Source organism: Teleopsis dalmanni, chromosome 1, assembly GCF_002237135.1.
Source record: "Teleopsis dalmanni isolate 2A chromosome 1, ASM223713v2, whole genome shotgun sequence".
In the NCBI taxonomy this organism is placed as follows: Eukaryota; Metazoa; Arthropoda; class Insecta; order Diptera; family Diopsidae; genus Teleopsis; species Teleopsis dalmanni.
In genome coordinates this window covers 18,691,891-18,717,667 of record NC_051846.1, presented here as the reverse complement: position 1 = coordinate 18,717,667, position 25,777 = coordinate 18,691,891, and the positions used below count along the sequence as shown (strand labels likewise).

General features: G+C 28.4%; 1 protein-coding gene across 2 annotated transcripts; it reads left to right on the top strand.

Moving 5' to 3' along the window:
• Window positions 1-1,141: 1,141 nt before the first annotated feature.
• On the top strand, window positions 1,142-20,334 carry LOC119670825. Of its 2 annotated transcripts, none has more exons than XM_038081255.1 (6): window positions 1,142-3,337; window positions 3,589-3,766; window positions 6,539-6,642; window positions 11,658-11,825; window positions 11,938-12,060; window positions 19,803-20,334. In XM_038081255.1, exons 1-6 carry the CDS (start codon window positions 1,628-1,630, stop codon window positions 20,067-20,069), a joined length of 2,550 nt encoding a protein of 849 aa, XP_037937183.1. In that variant the 5' UTR covers window positions 1,142-1,627; the 3' UTR covers window positions 20,070-20,334. The 2 variants fall into 2 exon arrangements, with proteins under 2 accessions (XP_037937183.1, XP_037937175.1); XM_038081247.1 differs by lacking the exon at window positions 19,803-20,334 and adding an exon at window positions 13,119-14,388 and having other exon boundaries at window positions 1,143-3,337.
• Window positions 20,335-25,777: the final 5,443 nt, after the last annotated feature.

Genomic DNA, 25,777 nt, shown 5'->3' with positions numbered 1-25,777 from the left:
TAATTAATTCTTTTTTATCAATTTGTATTTATTAACATATTATTTTTATTTTATAGTTACATATATTTAAAATTACATATATTTAAAATTTATATTTAATTTTACATTTTCTAGTTTTTTTTTCTTATTCCAAATTTACACTTATACTTCTTTAAAAGATACGTTGTAATTAGGCACGAAGCCAGCGTAGGTTTAAGAGGCTGAAGTCTCTTCCAGAACCAGTCGCCGACTATATTTATAGATATATTTATATATATATATATTAAATATTAATGCACCGTGACCTTCGACTTATGGCCAAGATATATATAGTCATTATTAATGTATAGGGCTTCAAAGGGCTTAATAAAATAAATTTCTTTTTAAATTATTTAACAGAAACATTTCTGGCTACAAACCTGCTTAAAATATGATGTACTTTTGTGTTCTATCACAAAAACATCTTTAGCTCTAAAAATACGGAGACTCTCCGCTACATTACAACTGCTATTCTCGCGTTGTCCAACTAGTATATAATTTTATTGATTTAAGTTCAAAGTCTTGAATTAAAACACAAAAATAATATTGTGGAAGAACTAGCCAGACCAGGATAGAATGCATTCTGATTAATAAATACTGCTCTCGACTAATAAAAGTTCAAAAAGAAAATTGTGGTTTAGTATTGCTTTTTTTCGTCAAAATTGACAAAAATTTGCGTTACTTACTACTTTTGAGTTTCTCTAGAAGTGTATTTAGAGTATATACTAACTAAAATAAAATAAATGCTGACCCTTACAATACACGAATCTATCCGTGGAATATGTTTACTTTTGCTGTCAGTATTCCATACATGCTGTTTGCTTTTTTGGCTGACATTTTTGGAACATTGTTTATTTCGATGCGGGTTAGTAGACCATAAAATCAGGAGTAGATTTTGCATAATTTAAAAATATTGCTTTTAATAAATTGGACTATAAACTTAAAGTAAATATTAATTATTTAGTTGCAAATATGCGGGCAAAAATTTGTAAAAATCAGCACACTACAAAACTGTTAATGCGTTATAAATAAAATAATGAAAAACCATAAGTAAAATAAAAACAATATTAGAAATTAAAAAACATTTTGTGTTTGTTAAAGTAAAAAAAAATTGATCCCAAAATATCGACACAAGTGAATAAACTTTGCGAAGGTGTGAACTGGATAGATATATGCTTGATGAAAGTTTTAATTAATATTAATAGTTTCAAAATTGTTAAATCAACAATTAAAAAGCAAGCACTTTAGTAAACAATAATAACAATAATAAGTGATGAGAAATTTCTAATATAATAACTAAAATCCAATGTACGTCCTTCAACTTTATTAGCAAATCACGGAAAAATATTTTGCTGAAATCTCACACAATTGGCAACGTTTATGTACGAATGAAATTTGACAACTTTAATTTAATAAACGAAATAGAGAATTTAAATTTAATTATTAAAATAAGTATGCAACAAAAACCAGATTGAAGGCACAAGTGAAATTTATATTGCTTGCAGTATTTTAAGAGAGGCGTCGATTTAATGTTACCTTGCAGGGTACGTTGTATTTTACAAGAAACTTTGAACTTGAATGGACTATTGGTGTGTGTAAATTTGCAAAAATGAAGCAAGATATGGCAGCACCCAGTCTAATGAGAAAAACAAATTCTAAAAATCAACCCACAACTACGCCTCCAGCTAAACGTAGTTTGTGGCGCAACCGTAGCACATCGGAGGGACCAAGCGTAAACCGTAGTCCGATTACAAAAGCATTCGATTTTCTACCTTGGACACGTAGCAAAAAAACAACTGAAAAACCTACTACTGCTATCACAACACGCACAAATTTAATACAAGATGAGAAAAAAGACAGCACTGCACACTACCATCGCAATATATTTCGTAGTGGCGGTGGAGTGATACGTGATATACTTAGTGATAAAACTAATAAGGAAAAGGTGTCTGATTCCAGTAGCAACAATTCAAAAAAGGACACACAACGCAAGACTAAACAAATAATAGCACGCAATAAAAGCTTAGACATAAATGAGCTAATCGATTGTGTTGAAAAACAGGATGCAGCTGAGAAACAGATACATGGTCGCTCTACGTTTATAGATGATACATTCATCGAAAATATTATAAGAAATAGAAATGATTATCGTTTAAATTTGGCAGCAGCAGAAGATGATGATGATTATTTTTTTGGTAGTAATGAGCTGGATCATCAGGATGGCTATAATACTAATGGTATACAGTACCAAAATGATGCGCAAACACATTTCGTCAACGAATCAGTACACAGTAACATCACTACTACTAGAAACACAACCACATCCATTAGTACAAACGCTACTCACACTGGTGATTTGCATAGTCACAACAACAAACACATACTCTTCAATGATGAAAATACTGTGTATTTAATAAAAAAGGAACTTCCGGTCAATCAGGAAATAAGTAAGAGTATAGGATACACTGGACACACTAAAGGTAATAGAAAATTATCACCAAATCATGACACTAATTATGAAAAGGAAGGTGTGCAAAATGAACATTCAGAAAATTCTGTACTTAAAGCGCGGCTCAAACTAAAAAAGCTGTCACTAGAAACAACACCAAAGTCAACAAAGTCTACAGCAATAGATATAATGGACAATAATCATGCTGTGTCGGGAAGTTATTCAAATCAACGTAATTATCACCCATCAAAAGCGTTAAACGATACTTGTAGCAATATTATCGGAAAACGTAGTTTACTGCAGCGACAAAATACTTCGCCAATAGAAACCTATCCCAATCTAATAACGACACCTGAGCTCGGCCGACGCCATAATCAACTTTATCAGCGCTCTGAGCAACGCGTGCAAATGCGACGAAGAAAATCATTAACTGATGGTTTTTATGATAGCGCACAATTCGATAATAATGGCGCTACGAGCAACTTGTCGAGTGGTGCTGGTGTCATGACTTTTGAACGCCCTAAAACTGACAAACCACGCAAAAAGCTGTCGTTTCGTGAACCTGTTGTAGCGGAAAGGAATAGAACACGTCGTCTTAGCTCACCCACCCAGCACAGCCATTGTGGTACACACAGTGGTGGTTGTGGTGTTTGTGGTGGTAATAGTAAAGTTGTTCCAGTTGGTGGAGCTGTGGATGGCGGTTATATAGAAGTGCCTACTACTCCTACTGCTGTGGTTATTAAAAGTGGCAATAATGGCAACTGTGATAATTTAAGCAAGTCACCGGCTCAAGATAGTCGCTTTGCAAAATGCAATAATATGTCAGGCGAAACACCAGGTTGTGGTTTTATGGATAATAATGAATTTGAGGTAATGGGAAAAAGAGTGTCTCATTAATTTAAGCAATTTTAATAAAAGATTGCGTTAGTTTGCGATAGTAAAGTGTGTATATCAGGAAGACATTTAATTTTAAAATTAATTAAATTTATGTACAATTTCTTTGGAAAATGTTTAGAATAGCCGTTTTTTGTTTTCTTTTCTTTCAAAAAAATTTTTGAAATAGATGTGTAATTTTAACAAATCATAATGAATGACATTAATAAAACTTTGTATATTTACAGTCACAAGCAATGCGCATTGTTCGCACAGTCGGCCAAGCCTTCGAAGTATGTCACAAATTTAATCTTCACAAAAATTCCGTGGATCATAACGATGAACGATCAGATGCCTCATCGGAGCTGCTTGACGTAGATCGCATATCGGAGCAGCAGTTAAGCGATGATGAGATTGGAAAGAAAGGTAATGGTGTTCCAAAAAAAAAAAATTAATATAAATTAAATGTTATGTATGAAAATTATTAATATATAATATATTAAATTTATATAAGTTTACATTCTTAAAACTTGTGTTCTGTTTCCCTTAATATATTCATCAATTCTTGTCCACCTCATTATATATACATTCATATACAAATATAATACATTCGGATATAAATTGTAATCCAAAGCAAATAGAACTTTGTACAAAATAGGGCTTTGTAATGAGTACATGTATTAACAAATATAAACGTCCGTAACATAAATCTTTAACTTACAGTAAATATTAGTATGGCAGTACGAAAGTATCGAACAAGAGCTTATTACGTTTATACTTTATGATGAAATAAAATCATCATTCCTATAAGTCCAAATATCAATAAATTTTGTTAATAAAACATATACGCATGTAAGGGTCCATAGATGATGTTACTATATACTTACATATTTTAAAAAAGTTCTGTTTCTCTTATATACTAAAAAAATTATTTTATTTGAAAAGTAGCTGCAATATTACACATTAGCTGCAATATTATAAGCTGAAATTTCTTGAAATTCAGTTTTTTTTAGAATTTAGCTCACTTATCAAAAATGTCAAAAACCTATCTCATTTCTAAACACAAAAATATTATTGGTAAATGTGCAATCTACGAACAATAGATCGTATATTATGGGCCGGCACCTCTAAGACTATTACCTTCTATAGCACAGGCAAAATTAATGATTATCTTGAAATAAATGATTGAACAGTCTGTATTTTGCGTTTGCGAAATAAAACTCAAACAACAACAATGAAATTACGAGTATTATGCTTTTCATTTTTGCTTAAACAATTTTGCTTTGTTTTCGAGAACAAGGTAGAGTTTGACGTCATCAAAAATAAATAAATAAATAAATAAAAATAAATTATTTTAGTGAGTTGCTGCCAAAAATTCACAACATTTAAACAGCAGCGACATCATTAATACACATGCAGAAGAAAAATATTTAAAAATAAATAAGTCGAAATTTTCAGAGAAGATGGAATGTATTATGGCATATACATACCTATGTATGTACAATGTATATTAATCGTATATATAAAAAATAAACGAGCAGTTCAATATATTATTTGGTCACATTTTGAATTTATTATAATCATCACAACTATAACATCATACGACTTCTCATCAACTTAGCGCATAACACATAATTGTAACTGTAACTATGGGGCGGGAAATCACGTACATATCAAGTGATGCATCATAACATGTAGATCACATGAACACACCATACCTCTTCTTTCGACGCAACTAAACCCGAAAATATTTCAACACAACGTTTAGGCACTTAAAAAATTCTAGGAATATATCAAAATAATTTCTTTTGAAACAGATGGACGTTCGAAGAAGCGTCGAAGCAAACATATTACGTATTTTTAAATTTTTGAATTATATATCATTTTAACAAAATTATATATAATATACATGAATACATGAATTATAAGCATTTGAATTCTCCTTAAATCTCTATTTTTGGTTTTGGTTAATAAATAATTAAATTGTTTCTATATAGTTAGATATTATTTTGGTTATATTCAAAAATCAATTCAGCACCGAAATCTTCAAAATTAATTTTAATTGGCGAAATGCTGATATGGGTATCGCACTTACTTTTGTGTGTTAACCTCCCAGTAGCTACATTCACTGCCTACCTTCACACTGTTATTTAATGTCATGAGCATACATTTATTGCGGTAGGCTGAAATTCGTATCATAGTCATAAGAGAGCCAGGGAACTTAATTAATAAACTAATAGAACAAAATGTTCTTTAACTTCATGTCTCTGTTGAGCGGATGCATTTTAGTGATCACAATCACTATATTCTTGCAATATTAGGGTAATAATATAAATATGATTCACAAGAAGAAATCTAGAACCAACTTTCCTTGAACATGTTGATTGAGGCTCTCAAAACGTCGATTGATGGATTATCCGCCTTACAGTCTCGCCTTGGCACGCAATTACTTCTTGTTCCTAAACTTTAACACAAAAATTAAAGACAAAAAAAGTGTGGTAAGAGTTTCAAAAACCTGGTTTTAAAGATATCAACTTCAAGAGTGACAAAATTGTTTGAAAATTAATTTAATCGAATGCAAAAATGTATTGATCACCATGGAGAATACTTCAAAAAAAACAAAAAAAAAACATTTTTACTGATTAACCACTTATTCTTATTGTTAGGCGAAAGACTTAAAAGACGAGGCAGCCCTCGTATTGCCTGTTGCTTTGATGCCAACAAATATTTACTAAAATGAAAAATTACATAATATTTTAAAAATATACTTAATTAATTTATAATTTCCACACTTCATCCCCATGTGTATATTTATTTGCATATATTGAAAATGTTTATATACTTACAATAGAAAGGAATATATATATAACCATTTTGTTCTAAATTAGAGTAATAAATAAATATTGTTGAATATATACATGTTAATTATACTAATTTATTTTAATTCTATTTATGTTTTCAGTAAAATTGTTTACATTAAATATAAATTATGCTTTACCTTGATATTAAATGAAGTTTTATCACAAAACTAAACAAATACGAGTATATTGTAAAAACTAAAAGATAAACAAAATTATTTAAGTATTGAAATAAATGTTATAGCAATTGAAATGTATTAAATTTACAATATACGAAATTATATTAGACACAAAGTACGGTGTAAATATAATTGATAGAATGTTTCGTTTATATTTTCAGAGCAATTAACTGTAACGCCAGATATCAATCCACCACAGAGACCAAACTATTTGGAATTGGTACCACAAACAAATCTGAATGTACGCAAATCTGGAAGTGTTTTGGTAAGTCTATCTATAGTGTCTTTTATTTTAAATTTATAAATCAATGATTGGATATTTAAATTCGTGCATTTTGCTTAAGCTTTTTATAAAATTTTCCAAAATTCAATATCATCGCTGAGGTGTAAACAAATCGCCTATAAATAAATAAATTTAATCTTTTATGTTATACAAAAGGAACTCAACTCAAAGCGGCGTAAGTAAACAATTTCAAAAGTTTACACACTTTTCTTTGATACGCTTGAACATTTGTGATCAAGTTCAATGAAAATTATAACAAAAGAAAAAGTTTTCTTGGTCCCAAATTAAATAAGTTTTTAAATTAGTTTTAATTTCGTTGTACCTAAGTTTGAACATTAAGTATTTGAATCGATTTTCCATTTTCTGTAAGTGGCCAGTAAGTGTAATTGGGGAGTTTCCACATGACGTGCTTATGACAGACCATACTTTCGGAAATAACAGTACTATATTATTAAATCGTAAAACTATAATCCGGCTATTAAAACTTCATATTTAGTGAGACAACACATAACCACGCTTAGTGAACGTCATAGTGTTGCTCTAATTTGGCGAAGAATGGATCTACCATACAAAAAAATCTTACAAAACTAATGCTCACTATAAATATCCATAATATGGTTAGACGAGCAATATCAAGAATTTTCAAAAATTTAATTTTTGCAATTTCAAGCAAAAACTTTCTATGATTTTTAGAAATAGAAAAGATTTCTCTAGATTGACGTTGTAATACTGTAAGATATAGCAACGTCTTCCTGATATATAAGCAGGTTTCTGGATAGTTTACGTTATTCGCTTCACTGTATGTTGCGCTAAGTTAAACTTTAACTGTTTAAGCAGATCTTTTTTTTGTGGAGACAATTCCATATCTTCTTAATTTTGCAAAGACTCTTATTAATTAGTTGATTCTTTCTTCATTAATTTAAAAGCGAGTCACATACGTTAATACTAATATGTATTTAAAAAATTACAATTAAATAGGAAATATACTGCATTTCTGAACTGTTTGCACTTTAATTTGCTTCACCAAATTTGGTCATTTTCATTTTTATATCAAAAAAGTCAGGTTATTTTTTAAAAGAATTCTAAATGTGAATATTATTAAAAAAATAATACATATTTTCTAACATGAGTTTTAAAAGCATAGGACTGTGACCAGAAGGCCTATTGTTCAGCCCCTTACGATTATAACATAACCCTGGATTATTCAAGGTAGTTGTCATAAGAATTGAAAAATGTTATAGTGAATTGAATTTAAATGACTTTCTGATGAAGACACTAACTGAAATATAATATACACGATATAACTAAACAATAATAATGATAAAATAATAGGCCTAATTGCATTAACGCCTACAATATGCCTAAGCGTGGTAACGTTTGAAAAGTTTGTGTGTTTGTGTGTATATAATTACGAATTTAGGCTTTTGTTCAAGAAGAAAGATAGTGGCTTAGTCAAAATAGATCTTGGATTAGCTACAGACTGCATGAGTCCATAACCGAATTTTAGTACCAAAATTTCTAAGGTGGGAGTTGAGATTTGTGATTAGTAACTCCAGATTTACCATCTACACAAATCGCATAAAGTACTTAATTTCCAGCAAGTATATTAAACCAGAATTACACATTTCCTTAGTGAAAATATTTTAAAAGCTTGGATCAAATTATACAAAAAGGACGATTCATCACACATGTTAGAAAAGAGAGTATACTAAATATTTGGTAAACAAAGTTAATGATGATGGATGATACGGATTAATAAGTATCCATATTAATAAAAGGAGTGCAATGCAAAATTTTTCAATGATAAACTTAACTATCGATTTCATGTGACAGATAATGAAATTGAAGCCATTGTACTTTGGCGAAATTTAAAACAAATTAGAATTCTTTTCAAGAAGAAAAGATGGTTCGACTGCACCAAAATTTGGCAGTAAACCGCGTTAATATTTTACCTGTAATCATTTACCCAATTTAAGAATAGCCACTTATAGAATACTATGGCACTATCGAACTTATAATTGGCGGGGTATTGTTTCTACATGAACATAAGCACATATTAAAATGGGTCTCCCCAGATGTTGTTATTGAAAATCAGGTAGATCACGTATGTGTCAGTGCGAAATGGAGCAATTGTCGCTCTGATGTGCGTAGCAAATGTGGTGCAGGTATAGCTTCAGACCACCACTTACTGGTAGCAAATACCCACATGTGAGTTCACTATCCGAAGAAGCACCACGCAATGATATGTGCAAAGTATAATAATGCAAAGATTAAGACAAACGATCGACGGCGAGGCATTACTTTGCGTCGTGATGAAAGTGTTCATAAAGTTCATAAAGAAAATTTTGTGACGAATCATAAAACATAATGACGTTTTAAATTTTGCCGGGTTTTGGGTCGTGTTTTTAAATTTATATTTTTTTATAATAACTTATATTATATAAAAAACAAACTTTAAATTAAATAAAAATATCAATATGATATATTTTATTAACAAATATTTCGGTCTACTTCGTCGACCATCTTCATTGTTGACCCTAAACTGCAAGGAGAACAAGCAGACTTTTGGAGTAATAGCTCATGCATTGTCCAGATTAGCACTTTAAGAATCATCATTGAACAGTCTAATGAGATGCGTTCACTCATCATTGAACTTTTTCGTTGAAGAGAAAAAAATTAAAATCATTCGACTCAATTTGCTGCGAGTGTATTTAGGTGGAGATGCATAACATCAGTATCTTGGAGAAAATAACTCCTTTATACGAAGCAATTACGACGGTTTTGAATGTTCAGCAATGCATGAAGATAAAATGTTGGATGTCATGTCACCCGTGCTGTTTTAAATCGTTATCGATGCTGTTTCTAAACATGGAAAATGATGGTCGTGTCATCGTTTGGAGCCCTTTAGACACAAATGACTCACTAGAATCTTTGGATTATGCAGACGATAAATGCGAATTGGCACATCGTTTTACCGATATGTAGCGAAAACTTGAAAATCTGGAAGCGGAAGCGGCAAAAGTTGGGCTTATGACCAATGCATATAAAACCAAAGAAATGCAAATTAACACAACATGCAATGACCGACTCGAACTTCAATATCAAATTGTGGAATAAGTGAATGAATTTCGATATTGGGAAATGTAGTTGCTATTGATGGTGGTAATATGCAGGACGTGAGTGCAAGAATATGTAAGGAGATTGGCGCATTTACAAAAATGAACACAATATGTAGATATAGTATTTACAGGTTAATGTTTTATCTATACTGTGAGCTTTTGTAAACCGATTCCTTCGGAAAATATTACGCATCTTTTGACCAAACCGAATTTCAAACCATCAACTGTAGGACAAAACGAATACAAACGACATCAACATAAATATCCGCAAAAGAAAGTTTGACTAGATTGATCACACACGAAAGCCGTTGAGTGAACTTGGTTTTCAAACCCTTACGTATAATCCGCAAGGCAGAAGAAGAGGAGAAAGGCCTAAAATTACCTGGCACAGATCAACACTAAAGGAAATCAACAGCCAATCCACAGACCTGGATAGATCATACATCAATATTGTTGGGCTCAAAGAAGTGGCAGTAAGAAAGCAAAGATGGAGGCAATTTGTAGTTAGCCTATACCCAGTATAGAATCAATTGAAATCATGTGACGCCATGCAAGTCTTAATAAATAAATAAATAATAATCAGTAAGTTGGCCAGTAAGTTAGAAGAAAAGTTGCGAAATGTTTAGTAAGGCGGTGCCTCCATTGTTTTATATCGTATACTTATATGCGTCTTGGGCGTTTACTAGAATACAAAGAATCCAAAATGATTTGCCTTATATAATTTACAAAATGTTTGGAATATTTCACAAACTTTATACATTTAATTTAACACGTGATTACTGTCTCGACTTGTGGCCTAAGAGCGCTGGCATATTCCCATATATGTCTTTTGTTGTTACTGTGTATATTTAAAGCAATCATATTACTTTCACTTAAAGTTTTCTTTTTCTGTTTTACATCATACGAACTTCTAAAATTGTTATGTGTTTATATTATTGAAATGTTTTTGAAAGTTATTTTATATTTCATTCCAGATGGGCTATTTAGTAATATTTTATGTAGCATAGCACCTAATTCTAGAAATATGGATTGTGATCATTTTTGGAACAGGTCCATTTGAATGAGGAATTTCTTGTTATTGTTCCACTAATTTTCTGCTAACCTTTGAAATTTTTTTTTACCTTTGTCTAGATTTTACGATTTTAAAAATAGCAAAACACAACTTTAAAAATAAAATATACGCTAAAATAATTTTTGTTTACAAACAAAATTTCGAAATGCTGTCCGCCGTCACATTGAAAATTAAATAATTTTCTATCAAAATTAAATGAAATATTTTGATGAATTTGCTTTTATAATAAGTAATTTATGCGCATTGTTTGCTTGGTCTGTACCATTACTGCAACCTAATTTGCTGCTGGCTAACGATGATGAATAGCTTCGTCGATTTATGCTGAAGTTAAATACAGTATTAGTTGGTTAATTAGCTTAAATGAATATTCTCGCACAAATATTTACGCTTTAAATATTGTAAAATTTAGAAGAAAACCTGAAGAACACCTACCTTATTTTTACACTAAAATTATGAATTTCCAAAAACAAATATTTCAATTTCAATAGAAAAAAAATATCAGAAAATAAATAACTTCAAAATGAGTTTTGAGTCAAATTGTGAAATCGCATTCATTAATTTCAAAACCAAATTAATAAATCTTTCTATTCTTAAATTTGCTATTGTTTATTTATTGAATATTGCCTGATTGGTTCCATTAAATCTTTAAATCTTTAAAGAAAGTAAACAATTCCAAGTCGGAAATGTTACAGATATTCAACAACGTGCATCTGTGATTGATAGCTCTGATGTATTCGTGTGCGGATATTTATTTTAAAGTAATGTTTATGTATTTAATTAATTATTGAAAAATAATTACTTTGCAGACTGATGATGACAAATCGCCCACCACACCCTCTTCGCCTAGTCGTGAAATAATGAAACTGAAGGAACAACTTGAACAACAGGCGCTGCAAACGCGCCAAACTATGGCGCAATTGCTTTTTGTGCGTGAGCAGTTAATTTCGGAGACGAATCTTCGTATGGAAGCTCAGGTAATATGTCATGAATTGACGATTCTTCGAATTTTAGGCAAAAATAATTAATTTTCGTTTAAGAGCTTATTTATGAAAATTTATCTAAAAAATATCTTTTGTACTTTATTAGGCACGCACACAACAATTGTTGCAGCAAAATCGCGAATTACTCGAGCATTTGGCGTCTTTGGGTGGTTACACTGACCAACAAACTACGGGGCTGACATCGGCCAATATTGCTATGGCGCCACAGGTAATTCAAGTGTATTCGAAAAATTCTATATATAATTTGGTTTATAAAAAATTATTTGTTTTGCTTTGAGTTTTTCTCTAACTGTGTGGCATGCTTTGAAATTTATTTATTTAGTTCATCACTTTTTAAATTTTTAAAGAGTCACAATTGCTAATTGAAATTTATTTAAATTTTTAATTTGGTTACATTTTTAGCTTATGTGCTTATATATTGCAAATCTAGCAATAAATATTTACAACAGTCAACTATCACAATTTTTAATAATATAGTACTTAAACTAAAAATAAATTAGAAAGAATAATATATGTAAAGATTTATGTATAAAATATCAAAATTGACTACTGTTAATATACTAAGATAATTGTAGTCATACCATTACCCACTAGAATTTTTTATGAAATACAGTTTTTGTAGCTCTAAAGAAGTAGTAATTTAATAGAAATGGTTAAGACTTTAAATTTATTAAAATACAATTAATTAAAATTGGTACTTTTAAGTCAACTTCATCAATATAGTCTAAATAGAAATAAAGAAAATTTTGCATTTTTCTATTTATTTTGTTAATAGAATTAAAATAATATATATAAAAATGCCAAATTGTTTAATGTTTACTATTTTTTTAAGTAAAAATTCATATCTCATTTTACATGATAGAACCTAAATAAACAATATTGAGACATCTCATTCAATCAGGCCAAAATTGAATAAAAGAAGAAACATATTAAAACCATAATCCTAAAAATTACAATATTGAAAATATAAAAATACGAAAAGCTTTGCAAATTGTATTGTCTCAGAGACCAATTAAAAGTTAAAAAATAATTACTTGAAATAATTTTCATTTTATTAATGTTCTGTATAAATCCAAGCATGTTGCATGAAATTTTCTTGTCTTATAAAAAAATTATTAAAAAGAATGTACTGATTTTGTTTGCGTTCTGTCTTTGTGCTGATTTTTACCTTTTGCGGCTCAGTGTTTGTGTTCAAATAAAAAAATAAGAAATTAACTAAAAAAATTATAATGGAATCTGTTATTTTTATTTAATGACATCGTGCAGAGTCAGTTGCCCATCCTTCTACAGACTGCAAGTAACAACAATAACTTGGCTGCCATTAATCAACAAATTAACAATTTGGGATCATTAAATCAACAAATAACAACGTTGAGCCAACAGCTCAGCGGCCTCAATCAACAAAGTCAAAATTTACAAAATTTTCAAAATATCAATGCAAATTTAACGCAGCAGGCACAACAAAATTCCCAACAACAACCACAAACATCACAGCCACTCACACCACCCACACCCGCCACAATATTACAACAATCTCAGCTGCATTTGAATGTATCTACTGCCAATAATAACAATAATACTGGCACACTTTCCACCAGTCCATTTCACTCGATGAATCAATTGCAGAACATCAATAGTCAATTGCATCAGTTGAATCTGCAAAGTACCCAACCACAGCAAGATACAGCTAACAAGGATCTATTTCAACTAAATCAAGAACTATTGAATCGTATTCAAGCTCTTAATTTAGGGGCAAGCACATCAACGTCACTTGCATTGCGAGCTTCTCCATTACCCGGAACGGTTACACCACAGACATCACAAAATTCCTATTTCTTTGTTAATCCAATGTCATGCAGTCCATCGAATAATAACAATAATTTTCTGAGTACATCTAGTCTGCTTAGTAATTTAACGCCTTCGCCAATGGGCACATTAAACAGAAATTCATACTCAAATAGTCCAATCACCGATGAAATGCGTTTAAGCATTGATAAAAATTTAAATAATCTAGATGAGCAAATGATGAAAATAAATGCTGCAGTTTCCACTAGCAACATCGCAACCACATCCGGTACGCGGGAAAGTAGCTCGCATTCATCATCCACACTGGACTCGCCATCATCACGTCCTAATTGTGCTAATATCAACAACAATGAGCAGCGCTTTAATACGGTCATGCTTAAAGTGACCGATGAAGCTGGTAATGTGACAAATCAACGTAAGCTTTCAGCTACACCCAGTTTTATAACACGTAGCACTAGTGAGAAAGTGCCTAATCGGAGTCAAATGATGAGCCACGTACAAAGAACCGCTTGGGCGAGGCACACTACTAAATAGGAATACCAGAAATTTTACTAAGGCTGTAAACACCAATAGCTCATTAAGTGTAGAAAACTTAACCTCTTTTAACCAAAAAACATTTTTTTGAATTCATAAGTATTTTTCGAGGTTTTACCAAATATTAAATAATCTGTAAGGTTTAATATTAAAATGTCCTTCTAAAAAGCCTTGCTCACATTAGTAAATGCAATTAACTTTAATATATTGATTAATTTAATAAATGACAAGTAAACGAAAATATAATTAATCTATATATATATTATTTTCTCTTGTATTTAATTCTATGTATTAAATTTATTTATTTATTATTATTCTATATTAACAAAAAAAATTGTTAACTTATTAAAGTTGAAAAAGTTTCTTATGCTGGATGTAAATAATCAGTGTTACGTTCAATCGATTACTGATCAAATGTATTATTGTTAATTAACTATGTTTCGTGTTTATGGTTGAAATTTATCTTTTATTTTACACAAAAATTTTTTTGTATTATTATTATAATTTAACTGTTAAATATCAATTTATACTTAAGATTAATTTAGAATTTTAGTTTTACTAATCTATTTTTTAAATTTTCATTAAAACAAATATTGTTTTCACAGTATTAAAGCTTTGTAAAATACTAGAATTAAATAATTAAAATGCCTTAACTTAATTTTGAAATAAATTTTAAAAATAAATATTAATTACAATATTTATATATTTTAGTGATTTGAAAGGTATACGTTTTAAATTGATAATCACATTAGTTGTCAATATAAATTTGATATAATTAAATAAAATTAATTATTTCATTGGAATGCCTAATATAATGAATATTATGAAAATATATATTTTAATAGTGTTTGCAAATAACCATTTTTCTCTGTTAGTTATATGATTTCAATTATTACTTTTTATTTGAACATTTGCCAAAATGTGTACCTGACCACAATTATTTGATTATACTAGAACATAGAATTGTTACGAATGTGTAAACGATATGAAATATATTATGTGTTAAATATCCAATTACACAAGACAATTTGATCTTTCACTACGTTCTACATTTGACTTTATGTCTCAAATTTTAAAAATTTAAAAAAAAAACTTTATTTACTAGATAGTTATATCAAAAATGATAATTTTTAAAACCTGTTGCAAAGTTATCTCATCTAATAATAGCAAATTAAGTTTTATCTGCAATAGATAATTGAATACTTGACTAATTGAAAAAGCTTTGTTAGAACTTGTATCGATGTTCTTCTAAAGGCTTGTACCTTACATCTAATAAATATCAACTTATACTATATGGAACTATATAGATAAATAAATAGTTTATATACCTGTACATCCATACCCACAAAACATATGAGAATTATAACTTATTCAACCTGAAAACTGTCCTGCAATTTTACATCACATACAATATTTTAATAATTCGGATAGTTCGTAGTAAACGGATATTTATAATATTCAAAGCATTTTAGATACTCGTATTTAGATATTCGTGTTCGAATATTAATTAGTTGTTATAATATTCGAACCATTTTGATTGGCATACGTTATTTTTCATTCCTTTGCATATGTATGTAATATAGAAAATATCGCCATAATTATGGTTGCTTGCTTTTAAAAAATTTATATTACATAACTTAAATTGTTAACATATTGATATTTTATTTATTTTTGAAAGTTTATTTATTTATTACTCCGCATATTATAGATTAATGATTGTGACGATAAATTAATATATATAACATTTCACTGGTTCTGGTATATGTTAATGATTATCTGGATTAATTAACAAATATAGCAATTTACTGGTATTTAATTATAATTTTATTTCAATCAAGTATATTTTCAAAAATTTATGATGAATTTAATGTGTTTGTTTCTACATCACAATATAAGTGAAATTATCACCAAATGGTTTAAAACGTATACACCAAAAATACATATCAAATAACATAATAATGACCAATTCGGTTGGCATTTATATTCTATATATTCTAAAATATTCGGCAAAATACTCAAAACGGATAGATGGTCCGAATTATTCCGATAATTGAAATCTTGTGTGTGTTATGTGACAGTGTTGCCAACATTTGAAGATTTTTTCTCCTAAAAATCATTCCAAAAGCTCTTATAACTTAAACTCTTAAACCCTAAATTGGAATATGGATTTCGTGGTAGTGTAAAATTAATAATAAAAATTAATAAATAAAATTACATTACGAATTATTATAAACTTATTTTATTGTACTTTATAATCATATTTTTACATCACCGGCTTCAGGATTTATCTATGTACGTATAAATCGTAATTCTCATTTATATGTAATAAAAATTATTCAATATATAATATTACTTACAGGATTCTTTAAATTGAAAAAATAGAAAATATATTTTTCATTGAAATTGAATAAACTATTTAAAACAGTCTAATTCCTTAAATTGAGAGAAAAAAACTAACAAGTTGGCTACCCTGCTTTTTCCTGGATAGTGTTAGTGTTAATAAGTTATAATTCTTGTATCTTTTAATATGAAGCTGTAAATATTTTAACAAAGACGACTACAACATACTAACAATAATTATTTTTAAGTAATATATTAGGATGTTTTACATGTTATTAAATTTATACGGTATCCTGATTGCCAATCCTTAACACATTATAAAAACTATTTTTCATATGAAATGGATTTCAGGTACAGACTGCTCTGTACATTGTATTTTAATATAAATGTTAATAAGTAACTGTAACTTATTAACTGTGTTACCAAGTTAGTCCTTCAATAAATATGTTAAACAATCATTTTTATGTTTATTTTTTACCATAAATATCAGTGAATTAATAATATCTATTTTTGTGTTTTTTAAGAAAATTTCGATACTAATACAATCAAAACTTTTTAATTTTTTATATCCAAATCAAATAAACAACAAATTATTCCAAATTATAAATCAATATTATTAAGAATCTATTTAGAATAAATAAATTTGTATAGATTTAAAAATTGTTCAATTATTGCGTAGCAAAATTATTTGAAAATGTTCTTAGAGTAAATAGGTGATGTAAATTGCTGGTAACATTAAAAATTAAGGGTGAATTTGCAAAGGCCAAAATTATTTAAAGTTAATTTAGAAAATAACAAAATAATATAATATATACACTTATATGTATATATATCTGTACTTAAATATATATATATATCAGTGACGATTGCTCTACGGTGCGGAGGTGTGCGGTGAACACCCTAACATAATTTGCAAAATGTCAAATAACATAGGTATATAAATTTATTAGGTATCTTCACATCAAGAATTATTATTAATTATTACATTTCCATATACATATATATTTTTTAAAGTTTTAGCAAAAACAATTAAATATAATTGTCTATGAAAACTCAATCAATTTGCTTCTGTTAGCTGCTATACTTGTTAGTTGTGCTCATATATTTGCAGCTCAAATCACAGAACATTTCTATTTTATTTCGTCTCTCCCCTTTGTGTGCAAAGAAGTTGGCCGCACATTCATACGTTGCATATGAACAAAATAATGTGCGTGTGCTCCCATTCGTAATATCAGAGATAGAGATTTATATAGTGGGAATTGTATGAGAGTAAATTTTTGTTGTATTCGAATATCAACTGCATGCATACGAATCCAACATGATGATTTGCCAAAGTGGTTGCATGAGCGGCTGAAGTTTGCAGCTCATCTCAGCATACATTTCTATCACATTTCGTCTCTCCCCTTTTAACAGTAGCACCCACGAATTTCTGTTCTTACTGTGCGGAGTACTTGTGCGCACATTTGTACGTTGCAAGTGGGTTTGATTTTGTTTGATCACTGGATAAACATGTATGGTTCTGAGTTAAAACTCTTTTGTTTGAAAAAAGTTGGTTTGATGTTACGAGAATTATGTGAAAAGTTTTGTTTCTTCCATATTGATATAATATTAAATTTATATATAAATTATTAATTTAATTTGTTTAATATGTTATTTTGTTAATGAATTGTTAATATAATATTGCGACTATATTATTGCCTTATATAATATAGTTATTATTAATAAAAGATCTCATATATTTTAATATAATTGGTACATGTAAAAACAACATTAAAGAAGGGCCGCACACCCTTCCAGATAGGGCACGCGTCGTCACTGCTATATATATATATATATATACAATATATAAATTGCTGGTAACATTAAAAATTAAGGGTGAATTTGCAAAGGCCAAAATTATTTAAAGTTAATTTAGAAAACAACAAAATAATATATACACTTATATGTATATATATCTGTACTTAGATATATATATATATATATATATATATATATATATATATATATATATATAATATATATATATATGTATTGTTAATTCTGATGTTTTAGTAGTGATATAGTATATACTATATTTATTAAATTATTGCTTAATTTGTTTATTAAGTATAAAGCAAGTATATAAGCATATATGTATAGAAACAAATATGAAATATAAAATAAATGATGAATTGAGTAAGTTAACTTAAATAAAAGATTTCTAAATACTTAATGTTTTACCTTGATACCTTGATTTTTTTTAATACAATTAGAATTAAACAACCATAAATAGGTATCTTAAACTATAAATAAATTAAAAAAAAAATTTTGGATATGTAACAATTTTCTATTCAATTTAACTAAACTTTAATAACTTTTTATGTTCAGAAATAACTACTTTATATAGAAGTTATATAAAGTCGTAAATAAATATAAAAATTATATCTGTTTAAAATATGCTCTACAAATTTAGTTATTAATATAAATAAATTCAGTCAAAAAGAGTATAAATTATGTTTTTGATTTTATTTATTGCAGTAAATAAAAAAAAAAACATTTGATTAAGTGTAATTGAGAGGAATTATCGAATAGTTTAAGCGCCGTGATGGGAGAATTAGAGATCATAAAAGCCTTATAAAATATATTAATGATGATAACGATGAGAAGTAAAAGTATTTTGAATCCAGGCAGATAAAATCTACAAATTGATATAATTAACTAGCGTGGTTTTAATATCGTGTTACGTCAGCAACAAGTTTAAATTGATGGTCGTAAAAAGATTAATAATTAGTAGTATTTAAGTGATTTCTAATACAACAAATTGTATAAAGAATATTAAAGGACCAATAAAACAAAAATAAGCCGATTTTCTTACCAACATTAAAATGCAATAAACTATTGAAATTATACTAAGAAATTGTAAAAAATTTCTAAATTGTTATTCAGCCAATCGGTTCATAAGAATAATTACCCACTTGATATTTACGAGTTTGACGCAAAATTAACGTTGCGATGGTAATTTTTTTTTACCTTCACCTAATTATTGCATCTTATTTATTCTCCCTTGAAGTATTAAAATTAATCAGTAATCAGTAATAAAGAAATAAAATTAAATTACAAAGCATTCGCTTTTAATTGAGCAATTAATTATTGTCAAATTTCTAGAGACTCTTACTTTATTCTGCCACACTTAAAACCAATTTATCGTAATATTTACGAAATACTTTTACTTACCATATTTTACACAATTTATCAAAAAAATTGATTAAATCTTTTCTTGTGTCTATACAGCTCTCATCTACTGCTAAAGTAGCGCGTTGGTTTCAACAATTACCGTGGCATACAGCTTCATTATCGCGTCCGGAAAGTGGTTTTGTATCTGGCGATTCACGCTCCGAGAAATACCAAGAGGACCATTATTTTAGTGCCAAAGAAACGGATGACTTATGCGATGAATTCTTACTGGTCGAAGGCAGCAGCACAATTTGGACAAAGTTAAGTGCTAAGAAAAGGCGCAAGCTTCTTGGATTGCGTTTGGGTAAAGTTACCACATTTTGATACCACGAAATTACACCGAAGCATTTACAATATAAATAGTTGATAAGGAAAAAATCAATTCACGTCATTTAAAATTACATATAAGTTAAACAAATAGTGCTCAATTTTACTTATGCTCGTAGGTTTTATAATCCATTCTTTATACTACAATGAACGAAAAATACCACGAATATCATAACGACGATTTTAAAAGTGACATCTTTATTTTCTTATTTATGAAGAATAATTTATTTAAAGACATTCTTATTCTAATTTATTTATTATCATAAAACAAACATTACATAAAACAAATATTTTATTTAATTAAAAATATTTTTAATTGAACATACAGCCATTTCGAGTATTGCCAAGTTGCCTTCGTTAGTGGTCTTTGGAAATATTATTCAGATATAGTTGTTGGTATGCATGTGACAAGCTTAAATCTTTGAACAGGTCAAATTTGAAGTCACGATGTGACACCACGTGTTTTAACGGAGCAAACTAAAGTTTCACCAAACGGGCGATTTGAAGTGTTTTAATATTTTGTTATTTGACTCAAAAACACTTGCCGTCAGTCGAAAAATTTATTTAGTGAAATAAGGTTTTTGTTGTTTTACTATTATTTACCCTCTTCTATTAAAAACAAGTAATTCAATAATAATATCGGCATAAGTTAAAACTTCTTTCATATCAAATATTGCTATAAAAAATAAAATAAGACAATTTAGCTTTAAAGATAAAAGATGAAAGATTTAATAATATTTTAGCTTATCGTGTTATTTCTATTTAAAATTATTTTGCTACTTTGATTTATGCAGAACACATATAAAACTATTATGCATACGTATACGGTACATACATGTTTCGTTATTCTAACTAAAATGGTAATGCAAAATAAATATTAATGAAATATTTCGCTTAATTTTCTAAATAGGCCTCCATAATATTAAAAGAAAGTTATTCAAATTGTGTTTTCTAAGCAACATCCTTATCCTCCTTTCCTTGATGCTGAAAAGTGGTTTTTAAGCAGAATGTAAAAAATGTGAAAATTATAAAAATTCTAAAATACGAATCAAGTGTACTGCGGAATATGTTAAGCGCATAAACAGAGTAAAAATTATTTTGAAAAAGTGTGGAATGCTAAACTTCATGGCAAGCAAACCTTAGCTAATTTTATAAAACATGAATAAGCAAAAAATATGTTTTTATTGTTGCATTAATATTTTTGACTAGCTCAAGTAGCTAAGTAAGAACCGTGAAGTTTAATTTTATTCACTTCAATTAATTTAAATGAAATACATGAAATTAAAATATTTGTTGCAGCATTTAGAAATCCGATCTATTAAAAATATGTTTAAGTTATATTAAATTTTTATATTATATTTTATTTAAAATAATTGTTCGCAATTGTGATTTAAATTAACTAATATTGATTTTTTAAAAATTTCAAATCAAACAAATTATGAAATTGTACAAATTTTTTTAAATTTTTTAATTACTTACCCCTTTTATCCACTTCAAAGAAACTATTTTTATTAAATTTAAAATTCAAAAATATCACTGATTTTGTTATTCGATCTTCCTCATTTTATTTGTATGTAACATTTTACATATCCTCTTTTTATTCACAATCTCAATATATAATTCATAAGCTTTTGAATGCCGTGAAACATCTCCTCAAAATTAAAAGATTGTATTGAAACCTTCATGTAGTAAGAAGGTCGTAAAAAAAACGATCAGTTTTGAAAAATTTTGATCTCATAATTTAGAACACAATTTATTACAATAGACTTCAACATTCTTTATTATTCTCATTACAGATATCTCCGAATAGACCAAAAAAAGCTTTAAACTTTTATGGTGCCATTTGTCCATATCACTTTACTATTGATAACTATTTATTGTTACCGTATCAAATAAACAGTAAAATTCTAATGCTCTCCAAGATCTCCTTTGAATTGTTCCCTTTTGTGCAGTCAACACTATTAATGGCTAGGATAACTTAATGTTTTACCTTCATTAGCTGCCCTCAATCAAATCGTTTCTAACACTTTTGTAGTCAATTTGAATTTATTTTTACGTATCACGTCTGCTCAGATATGCATCGGCTCACCTATGCATTGTCTGCCGTGCCGTAGGCAGACATAGGCCTTTTTCACTTGAATACTTGTTTAGGTGTTCTGAGATTTTTAGTCTTAATATCTTCTCCCACAGAAATAATCTAAACTAAATACTCTAAATAATATTCAAATTGAATGTTGAATCGTTGCTTTAAGCTAGTATCCTTTAGAACTTTTGCTCTTCTCTATGGGTGGACACATACTATATTTCTTATTTAGGATATATAAATATTGATGGTATACTTTTATGTTAAATGATGTTTCACTTTTAGAGCACCTAAATGTGTTCTAAATATTGTCATATCTTCCTGTTTTGACAGGTTTTTTTGTGTTTTTTTTTGTCATACAGAAAGTATTATTGAATTATTTTTAATATATGTTTTTACCATGTTAGTTAGTAGATTATTGTGATTATCTTTATTTCCGATGTACCATCGCACCCGTCGTTTTGTGTATACTTTTTATTAATGATAGATTTAACAATCTCATCGCATGCCATAAAATGGAGATAAAGTCCCTTTGTTTTTGTGCAAAAATCTATTTTTGCTTAAAATATGGTATATACTTTCCATATAAAGCATTTATATAGTATTAGATTGTCAGTCTTTTCTACAAATTTTTTTTTTTCGTTGACTTATATCTAAATTGAATTGAGGTTGCGCTTTTGTGTGATGAAACTCTTCTGTTTTACATTAGATTTATTTATTCATTTCTGAAAATGTACTGTATTTTTGCTCACTCCATGTTTAATTTATTGTATGTCGGCTGTGTAGATATTGTCGAAAATGTTGGACCTCCTACTTTTATTTCGCTGGTTGTTGATAAAAAACTGTCAACAAAGTTAATTTGATTTTAAATTTAGTAACTCACACATTGTCAGTGTTTAGGCATGAAATTCAAATATAATTAATCACTTAAAATTCTCATTAAATTAACTATAGTAAATTAACTAATCTAACATTTTATACTGTCAGTTATCAAAAAGCTAGAAAAGTAATATATAAATGAGACCATTGTAATACTTTGAATAATAATGGGCACATCTTCTAAACAAGTAATTTAAACAAGTGCTAGCAACATAGGCCATTTTTGTATTTTTTTATCTTAGTTATTTAAATATTATTCAATTTGATAATATTGATTAACGTTTAAATATTCGAATTCTAGTTACATGATCAATTTTACTGTATTGTCCCTATACATTAATAAGGAAAATCAATATAAAACTTGTGTTTGGAAATAAAATTATTTTATTGATGTTCAATCACTAAAATGATCATAAGAAATTTTATAGGAAGAAAGTCCCAAAAATAGGCATTTTTATTTTATTAAATTAAAACTTAATAGAATAGCATTATTCCATTTATAGAAGTATATAAGTTATAAACATAAATAAGTATTCTGAATTTATTTAAGCAAAATGAAATATTTGAGACTGAAACATTGACATTAAAAAAATATTTAATATAATATAAAATAAATAAATTTCATATCGAGTAAAATATACTCGACGTGTTATGTCACTCATACGCAATGTTCACACAAAAATATAGACTCATTCCATTTATATGTATTAACTACTTTGATATTAAATTAAAATTAAGTTGATATAAGTTATGTTTAAGTTAAAATTTTTATGAATAAAAATGTACTTTTTAAAAGAAAACAAAATAAATTTATTTAAGCTTAAAAATGTGTAAGTAGCTATTTTCAGAGCAATTAATTTAATTACAAACCATCTTTGAGAAAATTCATTAAATACGCAAAGTGTGGTTCTAATGGATGGTAGAGCTTATTTTGATGCAATTTACAGAAAGTTTTAATAAGCGCATAATTTATATGCGAAGTGGTGAAGTATGTCAAGCATTTCAATAACAAGTGATTCTACCTAGTTTTATGGTATTCTGTAACTAGGTAGGTTGACTTAATTTATTGAACGTTGTACCACATGTTCAAATGAACATGTGGTTTTTTTTAAATATAATAAATATTTTGTATGTACTAAAGTATGTACTAAAACAACGTACATAAAAAGTACATAAAAATAATTTTTCTAGTTATGTTTATATAATAAATCTTACTGAGCTTTTTAAATGATTATGAGTACTTTAGTTATAGTCAAATGTGGGCCCATTATGTTTAAAAAAATTAGCATAGACTTCTTAGTAACGACTTGTACGGTAAAGTTGGTTCCCTAGTCATGTAATTGCTGTTACAATTCATTTCACAAAACTGTTTATTCCACAAAACTATTTCCACACGCCTCAATCGCATTTTAAGGGCAATCCTATTTTATAAGACGCACACCTAAATGCAATCAGCCCGCAAACAGACTATAAGTTTATGAATTTGTGTGTCTTTGTAATAATATTTAGGTCTAACAAATTATGTAAAACTATGTAATTATATCTACTCTAGCAAAACAATGTTTTTTTTTGAAAGATATGACTTTCAACTCATTTCTTTACCTAAACAATTTTTATTCAGGCTATAAAAAATTGACTTCAGTAAATGACATGCGAAATTATATGCCAAAACAACATTAAAAGCAAGTTTATTTATAAAGTTGACATGTGCATAGGCGCCAGTTATAAAGGCGTGCAAGTAAGTATTGTAAATGTCGGCAATTTCAATTACAAGATCGCTACACATGCCAGAAGTACAGTGCTTTATAAAACTTACGTTAAATGCACTGATTTCAGTGTTTCAAATAATAAAACTAGTTATTAGTTGTACATTTACTACAAAATTAATTTATGAAATAAAATTCAATATATCCTTATGATTATATTACTTTAATCACTAATTTGCGAGATTACATTCCTTTAACTATGGTATTCCGTAAAAATAAGAGTATACCTGGTTACATGTCACAAAAATGCTTCTACATGACAGAGGAACTGTAACGACTGAAAAAGTTCTACTTAGCCTAGCCACCTTATGTTTTGTTTTAAGTAACTTTAGACAATTTTTTTTCTATTTGCGCAAAATTCAATTTAGACCATAACAAACAAAACGCACAGGATAATGACAGCGTACATGATATGCTCGCTGTGAGTCACATACATAAACAAATGTTACACAAGGACAATATTTCAGGATGTTTGACAATGACAATTTTCGTAGCAACATCTACAGCGCAACTTGTGGCAGTTTGAATTTAATGAGAGTATACGCATTTGCGTTGCCAGTTAACGCCTCTTTAGTGGACCTAAAAGTCGACACACTTTCAGCGCGGTCATTTTATTAGAAGAGATATATCACACAAACGCCACACATCATTTACGCAAAGTACTAAACGTTGTTGTGCTGTACTGTCAACAAAAGCTCACACAATAGCAGCAAGAACACCTAGTCGCACTGTTGCGCGTCTAAGTGAATGACAATGAATGACTTGGGATAAACGTCATATTACACAAAATAAAAAATGAAAAAAATGTAATGGACTGACTACTTTACTGTTCATGAAACACTCAAATTATATGAAACATAAAAAAACAACAAGAGCGTCATCTTTTTTCAGCTGGGGCAGGCAGTAGGAGTTGAAGAAAATGTTTATTTGCGCATTTTTTTGTATTTTACTACAAGTAATTATCATTTAGGTCATAG